This window comes from Zalophus californianus, chromosome 3 (genome assembly GCF_009762305.2).
Source record: "Zalophus californianus isolate mZalCal1 chromosome 3, mZalCal1.pri.v2, whole genome shotgun sequence".
NCBI classification, from domain to species: Eukaryota; Metazoa; Chordata; class Mammalia; order Carnivora; family Otariidae; genus Zalophus; species Zalophus californianus.
In genome coordinates, this window is record NC_045597.1 from 174,217,483 (window position 1) to 174,239,710 (window position 22,228).

Consider the following 22,228-nt stretch of genomic DNA (forward strand, 5'->3'; position numbering starts at 1 on the left):
TGGTTGTCAGGGTGCCCTTCTCTCGCTCCCCAGAGATGCATGTAAAATATAAAAACCCAATCCATTCATTTTTGTACCCGTAAGTTCCATTTCCCAAGGCACAGGGAATTTACCATCCTATTGGGTGGAGAAGTCAAAAGATGGCATTTCTTTTCTATTCCATGATTGATCTTGAGAGCTAGTGTGAGTTGACAAAGGAGGCGGCATGTTTCCAGCATGCTGAAGGTACTCCTGTATTCTTCCAGGAGTGTTTTACTCATTCAGAATATTTTTAAAAAAAATTTTTTAAGAAAAAAATTTTTAAGATTTATTTATTTGAGAGAGAGAATGGAGGGGGTGGGTAAAGGGAGAAGGAGAGAAAGAGAATCTCAAGCAGACTCCCTGCTGAACATAGAGCCCAATGTGGGGCTCAATCTCACCACCCTGAGATCATGTCCTGAGTTGAAATCAAAAGTCGGATGCTTAACTGACTGAGCCACCCAGGTGCCCCTCATTCAGAATATTTATTAAGCACCTACTGTGTGCCAGGTACTACTGTAGGTCCTGGCAGTAAACAAGACCCAACAAACTCCAGAATGCTCTTAGAACTGCTCATCAATCACCTCTTATTCAGTATAGCATCTTCTGAATGACCCCAAATGGCCATAAGATTCTGAAGTGTCCTGTGAATCACCAAAAAAAGATGGCATGATGACCTCTATAGTTTTGACCAAAACACAAGCGTATTTTGTTGCATTCTGATATTTTTTTGGAAATAGATAGTCTATCTAACACATTGACATTTTCCATAAATATTGAATTAGACTGGCCCATTCCTAGAACGCATGGAGAAGTAGACACTACATGAGTTACTTGTACCATTTTGATGGTTTTCTCTTGCTTGTATGTTTTCCTTGTATGCATTCTTTGGTCTCTTGCCAATTATTATTTCTTGTCTGACCTGTTGGATCGTGAGCTTCATTAAGGGAGGAACCTTCCTAAGCCCGTGTACACCCTGCTGAGGACATTGCCTGACCGACTGCTGGCCTGGGGCAGAGGGGACCCAGGCAAGTTGAAGGGAGGAAGGGTCTGCTGCCTGGTGAGATGTGCAAGCAAGCCCTGTTGCAGAGCACTGCCCTGGGGGCTTTTTTCTGATATTCAACGGAAAACTGTCAGGGGAATGAGGTCCTAACACACCTCTTTGCTGTGGTTGTCTCAGCTTCTCTGAAATGACCTGATGGGGTAAAAATCTCTCCAGATTTCCTGGAGCACTAATGGTCTTTGCTTCTAGGAGTCCTGGGCAGAAACTTAGGAGAGTTTGGGAGCTGGTTCTCTTTTTTGACTTGAAGGAATCCATCTGCTGGGAGGCCAGGGAGAGGTCAGGACCACTGGTTCACACACACACACACACACACACACACACACACACACACACACCTGCCCCCTCTGGGCCCTCAGAGAAAACTGATTTCTTGCAAGGAAGAAGACACTCAGGGTGGAGCCGACGAAGAGAGGGGAGTCAACACGATGCCACAGAGGGTCAGCTGGAGGAAGGAAGGAAAAACTCCCGTATGGAAAAGGACACTAATGATAGGGAAAGAAATTTTATTTTCAAGCTTTTAAGAGAATAATACAAACAACAGAGAGTTTTAAAAAACCCTAAAAACTAGTTTAAAAAAGTACTTGACAGTGTCCCTTTAATACCCATGGATGGCACGGCCATTGTGCATTGACAATGGGAAACTCTGCAGGTGACCACCCCCCTGTGGTCTTCCTGGCAAGGTCCCAGGAGCCAGCAGGCAGGCTCAAGGGCAGTGCTCCCTACCAGGGTCCCAGCACCCTGCCTAGCTGCATGGGAGGGACCAGGGAGTTTGTAGCACTGAGGGATGACTGCCCTCGGGGGAGGGTCCCAACTTGCAGGGAATACTTAGATTGGTCTCCACTCCACTCCTGGGGGGCATGTCCAGCCAACTTCCTCTCATCCGCTGCAGCAGCTATCCTGGGAGACCCTGGGTGGGAAGTGCTCTGCCCTTGGGGGGCCCTGGGTCTCTGCATGCTCCAAATCAGGAGAAGGCATGACATTGAGCGTGTCCTGGCCACGGGCAGGGTTGGGGAGTCGGGAAAGTCACTCCTGGATTGACAGTTTTGAAGGCTGAAGCCACAGCAGCAGGACTGTGCTTGAGATGCCCATGGGAAATCTGTACTTTTCTCTAGTTGTGTGTGTGTTTCCTGTAAACATCTTTGAGCCAAACCACCATAAAATAAAGTAACAAGGGCACGAAAAGACACCCATCTCCAAACCTAAGCCCTCTTTGAACCCCTCTGAAATTGGGAGAAGCTGAAATCGCTGTCCCTCTGGGGGCTCACTCCAACATCTCCCTCCCTGCACAGGACCCCAGAGTCCCTAAAGCCATCTGAGTCAGGAATCCTGCCCACCCAGATGAGCCCAGGGGCCACCAATGCTGCCTGTCATCCTTGCCAGCCCACACCCATCCCTCTCCCTCCCCACCACGGCCCCAAACACAGCCCCGGGAGAAACAAAAGCAAACTCGAGGGGAAAACAAGGCAGGCCACAGTGCTTTTCCTTCGTGCACCCTTTGCATTTTTCCTCCCCAGCCCTGGTGCACACAGGGGCACCACCACCACCAACTCACCGGCTGTGCCTTCCCCCAGCCCCCACTTCGCCCAGCCCCCACTTCTCCCAGGTGTTTTGTGCATGGGCACATCCAGGATTGTTGTTGTGTTTCCTTCAGTTCCGGCTGGATTGCACTTCCTTGTTGAGTTTGTCCTGGAGTTCTTGCTCTTGTGGGAGACGGGGCTTGACTGATTGGAATCACAAAAGCTCTTTGGACACCAGCCTCACTCACTCCAGCTCTGATTCTGCCTCCAGGGCCCCCTCAAGACCCACCGCCCTCTGCCTGCCCTCTGCTCTGGCCCCTGGGGTGCCCCCTGGCCTCCCCACACCTGCTCCCCAGACTGCGGCCCCGCCCGGCCCAGCCCCTTCCCGGCCCCGCCTCCCCATCTCTGTGCAAGGTCACAGCCTCCCTTTCAGGTGTCTCCTCTCACACTGTTGTGACCCTCATGACGAGCTCCCGGCTCCCGCCCTGGGGGCTCCGCGGTTCATGAGGTCGTAAGTGACTCAAGATGTGCAGGATGGTGTAAGCACAGTGGTGATCGGACAGAGGGCCTGAGGGATGGCTGGCCACCCGGGCAGGGCCTTCTTCAGGGCCCGGGGTGCCCCCAGCTTCCTCTTCCGAGGAGGGGGCATTAGCCTGGGTGGCTGAGGAGGTCCGGGGGTTTGTCCTGCCTCCCGACTTTTGATCCTCCAGGTCTTTCGTCTTGTCATAGTTTAGCACTTTCCACTGCTGGTTGACAGCCTGCCAGCGTTTAAAGATGCGGTACACGGAGGGTCCCTCGTGCACGATGAGACCTGTGGCGCCAGGGAGAGAGGAAAGCAAAGGCCGAGTAAGAGACCGAAGGTCACTGCCGGAAAAACTGTCTCCCTGCGCGTATCTACTGAGAGAGAAGTTGGAGCCAGCTGGATTTGTTGTGGGTTTGACTTGTTCTTTTCAAACCTCCCTTTCAGCTCTGAGCCACAGGGCTACCATCCCTGTATTCCTAGGATCTATGTGTCCTCAGAAGGGGAAGGTGAAAGGCCGCCATACCTAGTTCATGAAACGGTTGCGTGCCTACGGGCAACGCCTTTGCCTACCTTTCCTCCACCTCTCCCACTTCTTGGCTTGACAAAACCCCAAATCATCATCCACTGAGGCATGGTAGAAATGTATTTTCCTCCCTCTACCACGTTAGCCGTGGCACCTGGCACTTGGCAGATGTTGAATGAACCGTGTGCTCTCAAAGGCACCATGAACAGGACTATGGGCATTCCGTACCTGCCAAATGATGTCTGGAATTCCACTGGTTAACTCTCTGCTACTTAACAAATAGCCCAGTGCTACTGGACTACACCCCTGGGAGAGAGGACTTGGACCCAGCTATACTGGCCAGAAGCAGTGTAGAGCCAGAAAGAAGCCACGCCACACAACCAGGCAGATCAAGATGGGTTATGTGCCTACTCTGTTCCAGGCACTGGGGCTGGTGCAGTGAGCAGGACACCAGAGTCCTGCCTTCCCAGAGCTGATATTCTAGTGGAGAGACACGAAGCCAACACATAACCAAACCCATGAGACTATCTTAGGTGCTGACAAATGCTACAAGGAAGATAAAATAGGGTTAAATAGAAACTGGCTGCAGACACTGAGGGTCCTGCTTTATCAAGAGGGAGGCAGGAAAGGCCTTTTGCGGGGAGGTGATATTTACATTGACATGTTAATGATGAGGAGGGGACCATGCAAAGATCTGCAGAGGGGCATGTTAGTGATAGGAACTGCAAGTGTGAAGGTCAGCAGGTGGGAACGGAATGCACATGGGTCAGGAAGAAGGTCAGTGTGGCCAGGGTGCAGTGATGAGTGGGAAGTACAAAGAGATAAGGTAGGGCAGAGGTCAATATGATAAGGCCTTATAGGCCAAGGCAAGGGATTTTTATTTTATCCTAAGTATAATGGGAAGCCCCTGAAGGGTTTTAATGGGAGGGACGGGGTGATGTGATCTGGTTTACCTTTCAGAAAGTTCATTCTCGATCCTGTGGAACTGGATGAGGGAAACGAATAAGAGCAGGGGACCAAGCAGGAAGTGATGTAGTGATTCAAGCAGGAAGGGATGTAGCGATTCAAGCAGGAAGTGATGTAGTGATTCAAGCAGGAAGTGATGTAGTGATTCAAGCAGGAAGTGATGTAGTGATTCAAGCAAGAAGGGATGTAGTGATTCAAGCAGGAAGGGATGGTGGCCTAGACTAGGGTTGTAGCAGTGGATTCTGTGAGAAATTGTGTGGTCAGGGTATATGTAGAGGTAGTGCTCACAGACTTGCTGACAGGTAAGGTGTGAGTCAAGAGAAAAATCTGGACAGCTCAGGAGCTTTTCGTGGCCGTGCCATTTACTAATACGTGGACAGCGGGAGGGTAGGGGGTATGAATTTGTGTGGCTGTGGTCATGACTATATCAGTTTCCTATTGCTGCTGTAACAAATGACCACACAGTGGCTTAAAATAACACACATGTATTCTCTTATAGTTCTGGAGACAGAAGTCTAAAGTGAAGGTGTCAGAGGACTGGTTCTTTCTGGTGGCTTTGAGAGGAGGATTCATCTCCTTGCCTTTAAGCTTCTAGAAGTCGCCTGCATTACCTGTCTCTTCCCTACATCGCTCCACCTCTTTGTCCAATGTCATATCTCCTACTCTTCTGTCAATGTCTCTCTCTGCCTCGCTCTTATAAGAACACTTGTGATTGCATTGGGTCTGCCCAAATAATCCAGGATTCTCTCCCTATGTCACGATTCTTAAATTACTCACATCTTCAAGTCCCTTTTGCCATATAAGGTAAGATTAACAGTTTCCAGGGATTAGGACCTGGATGTCTTTGGGGGCCATTATCCAGCCCACCACAGTGATTAATAGTTGTATTTTGGTTATGGTAATTTAAGATGTCTGATAGAAATCTCACTGGAAGGTCCAGGTGGGCAGTTGGACATATGAGTCTGAGGTTAGGGAGAGGTCTGCCCAGGAGGTATAAGTCCTCAGTGTAGAGGTAGAATCTGAAGCCTTAGGAATGGCCCAGATCTCCTGGGGAGAGAAGGTAGACAGATAAGAGAAGGGGGCCAATGACAGATTCCTGGGCCTTCTCATGTATAGAGGTTTGGTGGAGGTCGAGCCGGCAAAGGAGGCTCTAAAGGAGCAATAAGTGGTATAGAAGCAAGACCAGCAAGTGTGTAGACCCAGAAGTCTAGAGAAGAATGTGTTTCAAGAAAGAGAGTGTACTAACTCTCAAATTCCATTGAAAGGGCAGCTCAGCTGGAATGAGGAGTGCCATTGGCTTAGTAAGCACAAGTGGAGGGAGGATGGTAGCTGTGAAAATCAGGTAGTTCTCAGCCAAGTGCCTCTGTCTCTTCTATGTCATTAGCGAAGATGGAAGGGATGCAGGAGGAAGTGTTGAAGATTTGTGGAGAGAAGAAAAAGTGGGACATGATTACGGTGGAAAATGGGAGACTGAATTTACAAAGGAGATGTAAAAGAACTGTCTGACAGTGTTGAGTGTCCATTTGATATTTGTGGCCACAAATTTGAAATGAGTTGTGCGGCTTTTCTCCATACCCTCAACTGCCTTCTAGGTGCACTTATGGAGTAGGAAAGTTGAGTTTAATCAGTATGGACTTTTCTCAGGCAAGCGAGACATAAGAGAGGACAATGGGAATTATGGATGTTTGCAAGGGAGTGGTTATCACACTGGCCCATGGAGTCTAGGCTGGGGAGAAGGAAAGTGATACACAAAAGGGATCAGGAAAAATGGAAAGTGATCGGGTCAATGCCAAGAGGTCTCTTTGAAGTTACAGAATTGCTAGAGTCAGTGATCTACAAGGACGGCGAAGGGGAGTGATGCTCAGAGAGTAGGATGTTTAAACCCAGACTTTGGAAGTGGTGTGGTTCTTGGTGATGATGAGGTCTAGGGAATGTCTGCTTGGGCAGGGGCTGAGATGGGCTAAAGGAAAAGGCCTGTGGAGTAATGAGGTAGCCAAGGAGTTGGACAGATTATCTGCATCAACCATCCTCAGTGCTATCAGACCAAATGCCCCCTTTTAAAACAAATATAGTGTAATATCCCCTTTCTTACTTATCCTGAAGTGAAATTCACAAGATAAAATAAGCTACCATGATTTCTTTTTTTAAAAAAATGCCCTAAACAGATAACGTTAAAACAACAACAACAACAACAACAGGAGAAGTCATTTATAACTAAGCAATATAAATTTCAAAACAAATTCTGGGGCACAACTACATTAGAAAACAAACAAAAAACCTCGGAGATTTGCAAAATGCCCCTAGGAGATGGTACCACCTCTGCTGAGAGCCACTGATCACAGAGACGCTAAAGACAGGAATGGTGGGAGGGAGAGTATGAACCAGGGGCCCCTAGGAATGTGAGGAGTGAGTAGGCAGCCAGCAGCCAATAGCATAAAGAAGGGGAAAGGGGAAGTCAAATATGATGCATGCACTGCAAGGGGCTGGGACTTCTGAAGGATAAGGGAAGAGAGGCGGTTTGGAAGCAGTAATGGGGAGCAAAGAGGATGTGGACCTTACCTCCAGGCCCTGTAGAATACAGTATATGGGAGAAAAAGCAGCTACCACTTGAGACAGCAAGAAACAGTGTCCTCAGAAGATAGCTGTTTCAGTGAAAGGAACACTCACAGAAGAAGTTGCTAGTGATGGACCATGAGGTCCGGAGGAAGGGCTGGGAAGATGGGGCCAGTTAAGGAAAGTGCACAATAGGAAAGTGGTAATTGTCCATATCATGAGGGTGGTCTGGGGGGCTGGGCCCCGTGATGGGGAGTGAGAAGACTGGGCGTTCACCCTGCAGCAGCTGTCAGTGGAGGGGTGGCTGACGGCCTGGCCTCGGGGGCGGGGGTGGGGGGTGGGGGGTGAGGAAGAGCTGACTCACAGGAGCAAATAGCCATGAGTCACTTCAGCCTCCTCGGTGTCAAGCAGAGACGGAATGGAAACATCTCAAAGCTTCTCCAACCTTGAACATACTGTGATTCTATGAGACAAGGTAGCCACCCACTGGCACTCTTTCCTCTAGTGTGACAACAGCTCCTGAGATTGCCCTCTGGCAACAAGTTTCCAAGTGTTCCTTAGAGAGACAGTCTCCCTGTGGCCCAGTTGTTCCTAATCTCTTGGGTCATGTGCCACTTTGAGGATCTGATGAAAGCTAAGGACCATCTCCCTGGAACAAAAACCACACAGACGAATCTAGGGGTTCATAAATCTCCCAAAGACCACCAATGGACCCCTTCATATGGCCTGCCCAACCCTGAACAAGGAGACCTCTCTGCCCCCTGTCTCATCACCCTGCCCCAGTCACTTCCTTCAACCTTGTGAATATGTGTCCTGTGTTCATTATTTCCACAAGCCTATCTGAACATTGCAATGCTCTTTTCCCTGGACTGTTAGCCCCTTGAGGACAGAGACCAGGAATGGTTGAGGGTTGGGCAGCCAACACAGTAGCTGGAGCTTAACAAAGCCTTGCTGATGATGGAGGAGATGGGGACCTCGGGGAGAGAGAAGCAGAATCTTTTGAAGCCCCAAACTAACTCTTTCCAATAACAGCCACTACACTTGATTCTTAATTAGCTTCTCGATCAGACAATTTTACCCTGATTGAAGAGGGTGGCTTAAAATTTTGGTCTGAATGCCGCCTTCTAATTATCTAACTGTCTAGTGTTCAGGAAGTAATTAAACCACTTTAATGAATAGATGGCTGAAGGGGGGAAGGTGCACCTGTTTTTGTGGATAATGCTTGTTGGGCAAAAACGGGAAAAGCACAACTACCTCATTCCCATCCACTCCCCTTAGCTCTCCCTCTGCTTCCTGTTCTACAAATTACTTATTGATTCCTTGGATGGCAGAATAAAAACAAAACAAACAAAACAAAAACGGAGGAAGGTGGGTAGGGCTCATCTGATTGGGACAGGTGAAAATAGGGAAGTTGAAGAGAAGGAAGGAAGGAAGGAAGAGAGGTTGGGTTAGAAATGGTGGTGGATGGAGATAGAGGCTGAAATTAGAATAGGAAGAAAGCAAGCTATTGGTGAAGGGAGGCAGAGAAGCAATAGAAGAAGATGGCCCATTAGAATGCATGGCAGTACCAGAAATTCAGTATGTTTTGATTGGGTCCTTCTCTGGTGTTTTCTGTTTCATTTAACAGTGACCTCATAACCACCTACAAGGTGGCCAATCCTGGGCTGTATTTGTGGGAAATCCAGTTCCAGAAAATTGCCACCTTCATCTCCCTGACATCTCTCCACCTTTGGGGGCAACTCTTCCTCACATCGCCGGAGGCTCCATAACTCTCAGAACACTTTGCTTGCCATCATATCTCTTCCCACTGGCCTCCTGCTGAAGTGGCCCTTTGGTTAGCCCACAAGGAGGGAGGGAAGGTGGCCACTGTGAGTGGGTGGTCCTGTCTGCTTGGCTCCTCCTGCCCCTAACCCACCACTGACCCAGGGCTCTCAGGGAGTCCTCAATCCTTGGTTGGGATCAGCATCCCAATCCTGCCCTGCTGAATTCTGCCCATTGGCTCTTGCTGTGTCCAAAGCAGTGAGATACAATTTAATTCTATTTAGGTAATATTTCCTGAGTACCTACTATTTGCTTCTCTGAACACCTGTGATGGAACAAAAAAACTGGTTCTTATCACATATGGAGTTAACAGGCCAAGGGTAACTGAGAAGTCTGCAGAGAAGCTTCTGGTCCCCTCAGCAATGTCCAAATCTTCCTTCCCACCTCTCATCTCCTGCAGGTATCCTGATTTAAGTGGCAAAAAAGTTACAGACAAGTCTACAACAGTGCTTCTTAAACTTTAGTATGCATCAGAATCAGCCAAGGAGCTTATTAAAACACGGATTCCCGGGCTCTACCTCCAGAGAGTCTGAATCAGTAGGTCTTGGATGAGGCCTAAGGATTTGCGTTCCTAAGCCGATGCTGCCTGTGTGTGGACCACACACTTGAGTAGCACTGCCTAGAACATGGTCCTTATTCTGGCCTACTGCCTCATGGAAGGGTCTAACTTTTGGTCAAATAAAGAGTTAAAGGTACTTTTTTAAAAGTTTTATTTATTTGAGAGAGAGAGAGAGAGAGAGAGAGTACAAGCGGAGGGGAGGGACAAAGGGGAGAGAGAGAAAGAATCCCAAGCAGACTCCCCACTGAGCATGGAGCCCGACTCGGGGCTCGATCTCACCATCTTGAGATCGTGACCTGAGCCGAAACCAAGTCAGATGCTCAACCCACTGAGCCACCCAGAGGCCCCAAGAGCTATGGGTAATTTTAAAAAATACTCTAGCTCCAGATGGGACAGACATGGAAATGTGAGGCAACTAAAGAAATGGATATTTCCCTTCTAGACTCAGAGTACTTTGGGTCCCACAGTTCAGAGGCACCTCGCCAATGAACACGCACTGGACATTCAGAGTGTCTGCCACTTACTCGCCCTGTGGATTTTAGGCAAGTTATTTCCTCTTCCCAAGCCTCAGGTTCTTCTTCAGTAAACTGGGACTGATACCTCCTTGCTTACAGGTTGTTAGGAGATTAAAGGAGGTAATGAGTCCGGTGTGCTCTTGCTTGGTGCTGTGCCAGGCACACATTTAACATGCAGAGCCATGTGATATTGATTATTGTGGGGGTGGGGGTAGAAGTTATAGGACAGAAGAAGCCCACTCGTATCTTTTCCTCCTCCTTTATCGCCAACTCCCTTCCCGAGCGCAAACACCTGCTCTTCCGACTCCTAACTGCCCTTCCCAATCCTCAGTCTGAGTCACTGTTTGTAGATGAATAAGATGCTGGAGCTGAGAGGAGCTCTAGGGGCCAACTGATTCTGCAGATGTGGTGACCAGCCTCCACTCCCGTCTCCTCTCCCACCACCAAGAGCCTTCAGCAGTGCCGGGGGAGGGATGCTCCCCGCCTGCAGAGTCACCTGCTGTCAGACAGCTGTGGGGCAAGACTTCACCCTGAAGCCCCACCACTGCCAAGCTCAGCTTCCCGATGCTACCCCTCGAGGGCCCAGCCCTGTCAGAACCTGCACTGAAGAACTTATCCGGCAAGCGTGGGAAAGAAATCAATCTAACCAGCTAGTGTTGGGGGGCCGAGGGTTAGGAGGTGCTGTCATGAGATGGTATTGGCCATCTCCACGGTCATAGCTTCATGCCCCTCGCAAGTGTAGCCAGGCTGTGCTCCTGGGAGCCCCTCTGAGGAGGTGGTGAGATATGGATCCATGGGCCTCCTTTGGGCAGGCTCACCTTGACCCAGATGCTTTGGGGCTTAGTTTGGGTTACTCTTTCAGCAATAAAGACCCAAAAGACAGAGGACACTGAAAGCTTTCAATGTGGGTGAAGCAAAGCCACCTTCCTCTTGTGTTTCCATCCCATTGATGCCTTGCCAGTGTCCAGAGAGGGGCTGTCGCCTTGGAGGCGACTTCTATTAGAATTCCCTTCCCAGCAGGGTCCTTGCTGGACTGGTTGACCTTGGTCAAGCTGTCCAGGATGTCTCTAAACATATCAGAGCCAGAATCATCCCGGCCCCTCTGCCCACTCAAGGCATTGCAGAGACCTGTGAGAAGACCTTGGCTAGAAAATCATTAAGAGTGCTGAGACTCCTTGAAATGAATGAATGAGCTTAACTCAGTAGGACTGGGTAGGGAAGAGAAATATTCCTGGAGCCCCAAATATCCGGGCATTGGTACAAGTGACGGGTTCATTCCTGGAAGTGTGTGCATGAAGCTATGTCCCAAGATACTGTGGGTTTTTTTTTTTTATTTTTCCTGTGGCGGTTCTCTAAAAGCTCAGAGCTATCACTATCTGGAAAGACACAGACAGAATTGCATTTCTCAGGCACTCTGGGCGATGATGGTGCAGGTCATGGTAATGAAGGTGATGGTGATGGCAGTACTTAGGGAATGCTTCCTATGTTCTGTTGCTCTAAAAGGGCTTTGCAAATATAGTCTACATCTCACAGAAATCCCATGAGGTAGGTGGTATTGTCTCCACCTGACGAAGGAGAAACTGAGCTCAGAGAGGCTTAGTGTCTTGCCCAAAGACACACAGCTTGTACAGGTAGTGGGACATAAACTTAGGTTCATTTGAAACAGAACGGTGCCATGTGTCTGGGCTCCTTCCTCCTCCATGCTCCAGGTCGTGGGCTCCCCCAGGGAAAGCAGCTATGGAGGAGATAATTTTTTTATAGTCTGTATATACAATTTCTATTTCAATTCACAATAAGATGTCTTTTGTGCTATGCATTTAAAAAATGTGTTACAGCGTTATAACCAAGTGGTTAAGGATGTGGGCTTTGAAATCAGACGAAACTGGGTTCTAGTTGTATGACCTTGGGTGATTACCTCTTAGCCTTAATTTTTTTTATCAGGAAAATGAGCATTTTAATAGTAACTACACCGTGAAGTTGTAGGGAGTAAATAAGACAATGCACATAAAGCACTTTTTAACAGTGTTTGGTGTATAGCAAATAGTAAATTTTAGTTATGATTTTATTATCATCATTATGAAATAAGTTTCACATGATTTCATCTTAAGGGAGTTATGTTAAAGTTACAAAAGTAGTTTCTTTAAACAAATGTGCCAGAATTCTATATCTAAAAAGAGTTTAAAATCCCAGGATTTTAAAAGACTATCCTTGGGGGGTGCCTGGGTGGCTCAGTTGGTTAAGAGTCTGCCTTCAGCTCAGGTCATGATCCCAGGATCCTGGGATGGAGCCCCGCATTGGGCTCCCTGTTCAGAGGGAAGCCTGCTTCTCTCTCTCCTGCTTCCCCTGCTTGTGCTCTCTCTCTCTCTGTGGGTGTCAAATAAATAAATAAAATCTTAAAAATCTTAAAAAAAAAAAAAAGACTACGCTTGGGAACTGGGCTATTGTTTCTTAGGCTATCCTAGTGCAGAGCATTTCTGGAAATTTCTCAATGACATAACCTTTGATGGACATGATTGACTGTCCACCAAAACCCCACTCTTCTCTTCCTTGGTACAGAGTTGCCACTGAGAAAGAATGACATTTCACCACTTTGCACCCACGGGGAGCTGGGTGACCAGGACTGCATGTGAGCATGAGTCAGGCCGAGGTTTAAGAATGGGTACTAAGGGGGAAAGTATGTGGGGTGTGTGTGTGTGTGTGTGTGTGTGTGTGTGTGTGTGTGTGCTTTATCCATGCTTGCTCTTATTTTCTATTAGCTGAAAATAAAAGATTCAAAAGCCTAGGGGACTGTGGTCACAAAATGGAAGGAGCCTGGGTCCCTGAGTCTCTGTGTGGAGGAGAACCTCCCCACTGATCAGGAGCTTCTACTGCATTAAGCCACTGAAATTTTATATATATATATATAAACATCCCATTGAACCGAAAGCTGCTTTTTGCTTGTGGCCCCTACCCTAGCACTACAGGTATTTTAGTTAGGGTATTTAGTTAGAGTAACTCCAGCAGATGCATATATATATATATATATATATATATATATATATATATATATATATATATGCAATATATATGCATGTTTCATGTTTTCCCCCAAAATATATTACTTGGCTCAAGCAGCCACCTTATTTACTAGATTGTTTTTTTTTTTCTAGCTATAGACCCACTGTCAATGGACAGACAGGCGACTCCTGAAGCTATTCCCAAGACTGTGCTGTAGGCACTGAAGATAGTTCCCAAGAGGTGTTCCTAAACTATTTGAGCCCCGTTCGCACACTGGAAGAAATGAAGTGCCTCCCAAGGGGTCTCCTTTGAGGGGGACAGTGCTCACTTGGCGTGTCTGCTTCCAAATCAGTCACCTGCACTTACCGAGCAGCTAGCATTTAGAGGTGGAGAGAGCGGGCCTTGCATAGGAAGCCCTGGTCGGTTGGGGGAGGCAGGGGGTGGGCAGAATATGAGTTAACAGTTAATCTGGAGAGTTGGATAAGCCATATGCATTTAATGGAACACAGATTGGACATCATCCTCCCCGTTTACATGGCTGACGCTTATCAGTTGTTTGGTCTAGCCAACATGATTGGGAATCCCCCCACTGCCACAGTGGTCAGCCTCTGAGAATTATGACGTCTTCTTACAATGGAAGTGATTTCAAACTCCTAGAAGGTCAGACCTAGAAGTACCTTGCAAGTTATCAGGTTCAACCGTCTCATGTTATAGAGGACTTAACTGAACTATAAAAAGAAGTAACTTGCCCAAGGTCACAGAAGTGGTGGCAAATCTAGTCTTCAGACCTAGATTTTCTACTTCCTAGGCTCTTCTGGGGTACCAGGCTGCCCTCCCCATATTTTCAGTTTATCAGTCAGGGAATTAAAAGGTTTGACAGATGGCGTCTTTTCTAGCCCAAGGGAAGGAAGAAAGGAAGGGATCTTTGTGCCAGGTAAGTGTTTTTTAGTGAATGTGAATTAAAATTAAGTTTGAAAAATCATGTTTTTGTAGCCCTGCTGCTCCCACCCTTTGCCCACTTACTATAAATTGGAATTTGAATTCCTTTATCTCAGACGGCAGGCACCAGGTATCTCTAAATTATAGGAAAGAACCTCAATGAATAGCAGACAGAGGAAGCTTTAACAAAAGATTTTCTATAATTTTGTAAATTACCATAGTCCACAGTTTTAAAGATTTGAAACAATCTCGGAAATGCTCTCCTTTCTTTCCCTGACCACATCCCACTCACAAGTCAAAAACAAACGTGATAACGATGAGGTCCTCATTTTTTTTTGCAGATTTGACTTTTTGGTGGCCAATCTCTTGAGTCTGTGGAGTGAAAAAAAAATGTTTTTGGTGCCAAAGACCTTAATTAATTTGCTCTTGTTAAATCCTAATAACTTGACCCACTGGAGCAGAGACTGTCCCATTTGTTTGCTGGGAGGCTCTGTCAGCTTTTCTGCTTGGGCAGCCACCATCATTAATGATGACGGAAGAGGGGGCAGGGGGTGGGAGGACATTCTATGTAATCAGATCTTCTCATTGAGGGGACATGCGTGAGGGAACTAAAAACCTTCAAGAAGAGGCACTGCTCCATATAACAGCGGACTCTCAATTATGTGAAGACACGGGGTCAGGCTTCCTAGGCTGTGACTAGCTTCTGGTTTTAACAGTTTCTGCAAACCTTTATTGAGTGCCCACTCCAAGGGGGAATCTACCCAGATCAAGTGTCTCCCAGCCTGGTCACGGATTTTATGAATGCCTGCTCCTTTCCACACGCCATCGTATTCAGTCCTTTCAACAGTGCTCTGAAGATGGTATTATTATCCCATTTCACAGATGAGAAAAGGGAAGCAGAGAGTGGTTATGCAAATCACGCAAGGTCTCAAGGTTAGTAAGAAACCGAGCAACATGTGATCCAGACCCTTAGGTGGCACCCTCCTGCCACTCCAGAAACCCACCGTCCTGGGTTTTGTGACCCATTCCCTCCTGTTTTTCTCATTCTGTCTTCATCCATCTTTTAAGCGTATAATGGTCCCTAGGTCTCCATCCTTAGCCACCTACTCTTTGAATGCTCCTTCTAAGTTGTCTTGCCAAAACCTACAGCTTTACCCCCTCTTATTGTTGACCCCCAAACCCGTGTTCAAGTTTTATGATCCAACTGCCTACAGAAGGCTTTCCTTACCTCCCTCCCCGCCTTCTCATTAGTCACCAATCCTCATCAGAACTGGTCCGATGCCCTCAAATCTTCCTCTACTAACAGGAGGCCACCTGTTAGTAGAGGAAGGCCCTTTCTTTCTTTCTACCCCCACAGAGACTCTTTCCTGGCAATGCCTTCCCCTCTTTGCAGCCCATAATGTACTCCATGCGTCTTGCTTCTCTTCTACTGCAAACTCTTTGCTTAGGAGCTGCCTCTTATCTCACTGCCTGGATTTTAGGCTTGTGATGGGCCTTTTGTTTGGTGCTTTTGCCAAAGACTTACCTTTGGTTCCCCTTTGCTTCTCCATTGCCAACCCCATTCCCATGCTCAGCTGTGGTATCCCCACTCAAGCCAGACCCTGGGATTCCTACTTGCTTCAAAGAAGTTCATACCGTCCTATCTTATCCACATCCTAAGGGCTTCTCAAGGTCATCCCACACACGTCTTCCCCACTGCACTGTTTTGCATTTCTTTCCATTTGGCTCAGACTATTACAAGCATTTTCCAGCTGGCCCCTCGCTGCCTCTAGTCTTTCCAGCTCCAGTCCATCCTCCCTATCATTGCCAGAGTTACCTCTGCAAAGCACACGTACATCTGACCACACTTCTTTCCGGTATAAAATCTTATTAATGCCTCCCTGTCACCAACAAGTTGAAGTCTGAGCTGCTTAGCCCATGATTCATGATACTGTGGGATTTGGCTCCTGCCAACCTCCACATCCCTATGGCCCATCACCCACCTTCCCACTCTGGCTCTTGACACTGAGCCATATGCACCTGCTCCGAGTTTCCCAAGTGTCCCTGGTTCTCTCAAGTCTCTGGCCTCTACACATGCTAGTCTCTCTGCCTGGAATGTTCTTTTCCTCTCTTCTGGACAAACTTTGACCTATCTTTTGAAAGGGCTGAAGGATAGGGTTCCTTCCTTCAAAAAGCCTTCCTGGACTCCTTGAAGAGGGAGTTAATTGCTCTCTATTCTGTTCCACATTTCTCTGTATCTTATCCTGGCTGCCACTGTGTTGTGATTTATTTGTAGATTGGGAGCTCCTTGAGGGAAAAGACTGTGTCTCGTTCATTCCTTTATTAAAGTTCCCTCATTTTAGGAACAAAACCAGACAGCCAGGAAATGTTACTGAATGAATGGAGATGCTAATCCTGAGCCCCTTCTGACTCATAAATGATAAATGATTAACTTGTCTGCCTTCCCAGTAAAATGTAAGATCCTGAGAGCAAGTGACTCTCTTATTGGGAGTGCCCTTTCAATAAATATTTTTTAGTGAATGAATGGATTCCCTAAGTTCATGTTAGCCAGGACATGTAGCTTCCCCTGCCCTAAGTTCCTTCCACCAGAGTGTCTCACAGGGAGACAAACGATCCAAATTTCACCTTAAATTCTATGTTTTTAAAAGATTTTATTTATTTATTTATTTATTTATTTATTTATTTATTTATTTGAGAGAGAGAGAGAGAGAGAGAGAGCACAGAGGGAGAGGGAGAAGCAGACTCCCCACAGAGCAGGGAGCACAATGCGGGGCTCAGTCCCAGGATCCTGGGATCATGACCTGAGCCGAGGGCAGACACTTGACTGACTGAGCCACCCAGGTGCCCCTTACCTCTATTTCTTAAGCCTCCCTCTCAGGTGGTGTCAGAATAGCACTGATCAAAAGGGAGGTACAACAATGGCTAACCTCCAAGACTCTGAATAAAGGACAGGAGCAGCCAAGACTCACTAAATTTCTTATTGCTCAGCCATTACCTTATGGGTCAAGGTATTACTGAACCAATTTACCTTCAACCTGCCTCCCCATCCAAGCTCTGCATTTGCAATTTCACAGAGCAATCAGAGATAAAAGAGGCAGTAGAAAGCACCCTGGAATTGGAGTCCAAGGTTTTTGGTCTAATTCTCAGCTCTGCCATTTTTTTAGCTATGTGACCTGGAGCACAATTACTTTAAGCTTTTCCTCATCTGTTAAATATGGATCATAATACTTACCCCACTCATCTTTTAGGGTTATTGTGCCCTTTCTCAGTTCTTCTGTGCCCTTGCAGGAGTGTTTGGTGGTTTGTTCTGTCCACAGCAACTTAGTTTTGGTTTTCATAGTGGCATGGATTGGTCTAGGAAGTTAGGACTCTACCCAAGAGACGTTTAATATGTAAGGGCAGCTTGTCTCCCAGAATGTACAACCTTCTGATATAACCAAGTCTAGAGCCCTTGTCCACAGCCCTGGACCCTTGCTGCATCCAACAGAGAACCCAGACCTTCCTGGCACTCATTTCAGGCAAAATTCTTTGGTGAGAACCAAAGGCCCTTCCCTGGAGGTCAGCCAGGTGGACATAGCTGTGGATGGAGCAGATGTGGCTTCGTGGGCAGCCAGGTGACCATGTCCCATACACTGCATCCTCTTGGCTTCATGGCAGAGAATATCTGCTCAGCTGGTGCTGGCGCCCAGTGGAGTGTCTGTGTCCTTCCCACTCCCATGAGTTTTCCCTTAGAGCACTGCTCTGATAAAAGGTAAATCTATTTTTAAGGATTACTTAAAGCTATATATTTCATGTTTACTCAGATTCTTTACTGTCTGAGGCCATTTAACAGTCTTAGGGAATAGACAAATTGTTTTCGGTGTCTGAAAAATAGAGGAAGTCCAAAGACTCATCTTAACAGATGGTCTTATTCCTTTCTTACTCAGCCTTTTGAGCTAACACAAGGCTAGACTCATTTTCCCTCTTCTGGTGATAAATTTCCATCCAGTTACTGAATTTCTCCATCCATCCAAGGAGCTCGAGTCTATAGATATGGACTTTTTCATTTAACATTTTTTTTCAGCCAACATTTCTTGAGAATAGTCACCTCTCCCATTGTCACTTCTATCTACTTTCTGATAAGGAATCATATCTTCCTCTGTCCACTCTGTCACATCATTTTCTTCCACTTTCTTAGGACTTCTGGAAGAGAAACTTCCCTTTTCCCATAGGAATAAACTAATTGACTGAGTTTTAAAACTGATGACCACCTCTATAGTAATATAGGTGCCATACCGCGACTCTCATCCATGTTGTTCATTTTCGTGCAGTAAGAAGACCGCATTATGCTTCCTTCTGGCTCACCTAGCCAGGTCTCTTTCCATGTTCCAGCTTCTCTGTCTTGCATTGGTTCAGTGAAACAGGTTTGTGTAGCCAGAGTCAAGATTCATGGATAGAGGCAGGAGGTGGTAGGATAGAGGTGAGCAAGCATACTTGCTCCTTCTCTCAAAACAAACCAGACCCTGGGTTGCCATTCTGGCTTGTTTCCCTGGAATTCTGATGAAGGTGGAGTGTCAGCCATGTTACAACATTCCCTAGGGTGGAGGTAACCCCTGGTTGATGGCTGCTTTACTATCAATGCCTGGTGGGAGGCTGTAGTTTGGGCGTCCCTGAGTATAGGGACACTTGTAACTACGCATGACTTTTGTGGGGAAACTATGTCAAGGTGGATCCTGTATCCACTATTGTGGGTCTCATCTCTTTCTTCATGAGCTATCGTCTGGGGGCTGAGACTAGCCCTGGACTAGGTTATGGAGTACAGCAAGGACTCACCTGCAGAAGCAAGCTGGACTTGCCTTATGGAGGTTGTGCTTCCTGTCCTAAATTCCTCTAAGTGAATCTAGTGCTAAGTGTACTCTCTGGTAGTTCTGTGAGTCTAAGTGTCTAATTAAGCCTAAAAATAAATACACTGCTGGTACATTCCAGGCTCCACCTGACTGTCCCCACCAGGGAGCCCCTAAGAGGCTGATACTTTATAACAACTTATACAGTACTGAGTGTTTTCCCTCAACTGACCAGAACACTGCAGAAGAGAAATAAATGACTGATACCTGAACTTCACCCTTGAAACCACCTTCATCACTACTGATTATCATCACCACTGATTATCATCACCAATATCAAAATCATCATCAATGCAACCATCACAAGAATCTGTTTGTGCATTTCAACTACTGTCCATCATCTTCCACTCTCTTCTTTAGATCACATATTACTCTCTTTTTGATTCTGTCTCCTAGAATTTTCTCCTATGGATAACCTCTCCTAGAAAAACATTGAACTGAGAGTCCTGCTCTGCTGCCTGAGTCAGCCTAGGACAAATCCTTCAGTATCAGTTTCCCCATCTGAAAAATGGGAAGAAAATTATTGCCCCTGGGGAAATGGTCTGACAACTGAATTAGCTCCAGTTATAATCAACAAAATGATAGAGCAGTCTAAACCCTTTAAAGGTGAGCTAGTCTAAATATAAATATATCTGACTACTTTGGGATGGCACTAAAAGCACTTGGTCCCTAGGCAGCCCCCTCCTGTCCAATGGCTATGTCCAGGCAGTCACTGGCTTGTCAGAGCAGAATGGACAGATCATGGTGTGGTTTTGCATCCTGGGAAATTATGTTTTATTAAAAGCTTGGAGGGAAGGAAAGCAATGTGAAAACTCTCAATATTTAGCTCACTGTGTTTCTTCCAGAAATTGGGTGACTGAGTGCCATATATATATGAAGAGAAAGAAGAGAAAGAATTTGAGAGATAGAAGTGGTTTGGAGGGAGGCAGATGGAGAGGAGCCAAGAAAGAGACAGAGGACGAGATGGTTCTGTGGAGTCCTGCTCAGAGGGAGACATTATGAGCAGGAGGGACCAGGACGCCAGGAAGGCACAAGCAGAGGTGCTGGGTGGCTCAGAGCCACAGGGAGCAGGTCTGTTTGTGAGGGCTCTTCCTATAAGTGGGCCCAGGTGCACCCAAAGTTGCAGATGGCATCTGCAGATGTTCCAAAAGGGACACCGAAGACTCCTGCTTTCTGACGCAAGAAGAGAATGGAAAGAGCACTGGACTGCCAATCAGGAGACCTTGCTTCTAATCCCAGCTGAGCAATACTGAGTGGATCACTTCCCTTCTCTGAGCCCTAGTTCTCTCAACTTCAAAATAAGAGTCATACAGGTTGATCCCATGATCTCTTCTATGTTTCCTTCTCTCAGTCTTCAAATCTATGAAGCCCTGAATGGCAGGTGGTATTTATGCTCCTCTTTCCCTCCCATGCTCCCTCCAGGGGAGGAGGAGTATGCTTCCCTTGCCCACCCCCACACTGATGTTGGGCTTGTTGATGACTTGCATTGGCCCATGGGCTGTGGACAGAGGGGACAGTATGCCAGTATTGAGCAGAAGCTTTGAGAGGTCTTGCAAGTTTCCACCAGTCCTCTTGTGCTCTTGTACCTGCCTAGAAAGGTACATCCCAGAAGTCTCTGCCCCTTTACCTGGGCCCCAGCATGAGAAGCCCCTCAGAGCGGGCTGGAACCCAATGCACAGTCAGAAGCCAAACCGAGCCAAGTCCAGCTGAGCCACAGCCGTCATGCAGACCTAGCCACAGGAAATAAATGCTTGTCATTATGAGGCACTGCAATTCTGAAGTTGCCTGTTACCGCAGCCAAAGCTGACTAATACACCATGTGACAGGAAAGCCAGTCTCGTAGAAGGGACCAGTCAAAAGCCTTCCTGAAGGAGAATGAAGGACAGCTGGAGAGGCTCCGCCCGGCCCTCCACTGCTGCCCGCCCCCCAGCTTCATGCCAGAGCCGTACACCTCCATATGGAGACACACCTGGTTTTTGGCAGCCACCACCCGTGCCTCAGCAGGGTAGGAAAGGATTTTGGTAGACAGGGAACGAAATTAGAATGCTCCAAGTCAAATTCCTCCCTATTCACAGTCCTCTCTTCCACAGTCCTCCAAACCTGGGCAATCTGTCTAGGTGCCACAAAAGGTTGCCTTTAAAAACACTCTTGAACTCAGGGCTGAGGCATTGGTTTAGCTAGCAGGGAGAGGCAGCAAGATGCTTAGACAAGTATCCAAGTGCCAGCACCACTGGTCTCTGGCTGCCATAATCAGATGCAAGTCTCCAGGCCTCTCTGACTCCTAATATTAAAGAGCCCCAAAGAAATTCACATAGCATCTTCCAGCCAAATTCTAGCTAATAGATGTTTTCCTGCCAAACGGAGCAGTGTAGCCTATTTGATAGAGTATACAAACTAAGCCCAGAGAACACAATTGTGGAACTTCAGTGCCATCAGCATCGTGGCCTGGGGGGTAACATGAGACTTCCAGGTTAGGATGTATGACCAGTGCTTAACCATGCTTCATGTCACTGAAAGGAAACCAGGATCTTGGTCACTTGAATGACAACTCCAGAGTTGAAAACCATAAGCATTTGTTGGGAAGAACAAAAAGACCCGGCCCTCCACCAATCGACCTAACATAATAGAAAAGGAAGGAACACAGATTTGGGAATGGTGTAAGGGAACAGGCAGGAATTAAAGTGGAGGGTTTCCAACTTTTTTTCTAAAACACCAAAGATTTATTTAGAACAGAAACATATGTAAATGGATAAAAGTACCGAAACTCAAGGTGAAGCAAGGGCGAAGATTCAGAGGCTGTCTGCCCTGCATTCCATTGCCCACTCCCAAAATTGGTTCCTGAAGCTGTGTGTGGAACATCGGGACCCCATACAATTTTAAAACCACTAGACTAGAGAAATCTGGGGCACTATAATAAGCTTATAGAAAGCTGAAGAAAAGGGGGGAAGGGCAGGTATCATGATGCTGTTTCTGGGCATTTTGCTGGGAAGGGAATGGAATTAAATGTATAGTCATCCCTTGTCATGGCTTGGCGACCATGGAGCACACAACAGAGAAGAGGGCCTCCACATCCCGTTTGAGGCAGACAGACTGACCAGCTGACCTTTCTCAAGTCTTCTTAGAGGCAAGCCTCCTTATCCTTATCTTCAACTGGGCAAGGATAGATTTGTTTGGGAAAGATTTAGATCTTCCTCCTTTGGCCTGCCTCCTCCCCCATCCCATTGACCCCTCAAATCTAAGGTGCTGGCTCCTCCTGAGCTTACAGGTCTGAAGCTTGGTGCTTCGACCTTTCAGAGGGAGGGATCCTGAGAGATCTGTCTAACTCACCAGCACATGGCTCCCCACTTCCCA

The 22,228-nt window shown here is 47.1% G+C and overlaps 1 protein-coding gene across 1 annotated transcript in view; it reads right to left on the reverse strand.

The window, feature by feature from the left end:
- Nucleotides 1-1,580: 1,580 nt before the first annotated feature.
- The window catches only part of MARCHF4 (membrane associated ring-CH-type finger 4), a 106,851-nt gene continuing 86,203 nt past the window's right edge, over nt 1,581-22,228 (reverse strand). Inside the window, exon 4 of the mRNA XM_027589369.2 lies at nt 1,581-3,409. Coding sequence (XP_027445170.2) covers nt 3,042-3,409 — 368 coding nt within the window. The 3' untranslated portion in view covers nt 1,581-3,041. The remainder of the gene's footprint in view (nt 3,410-22,228) is intronic.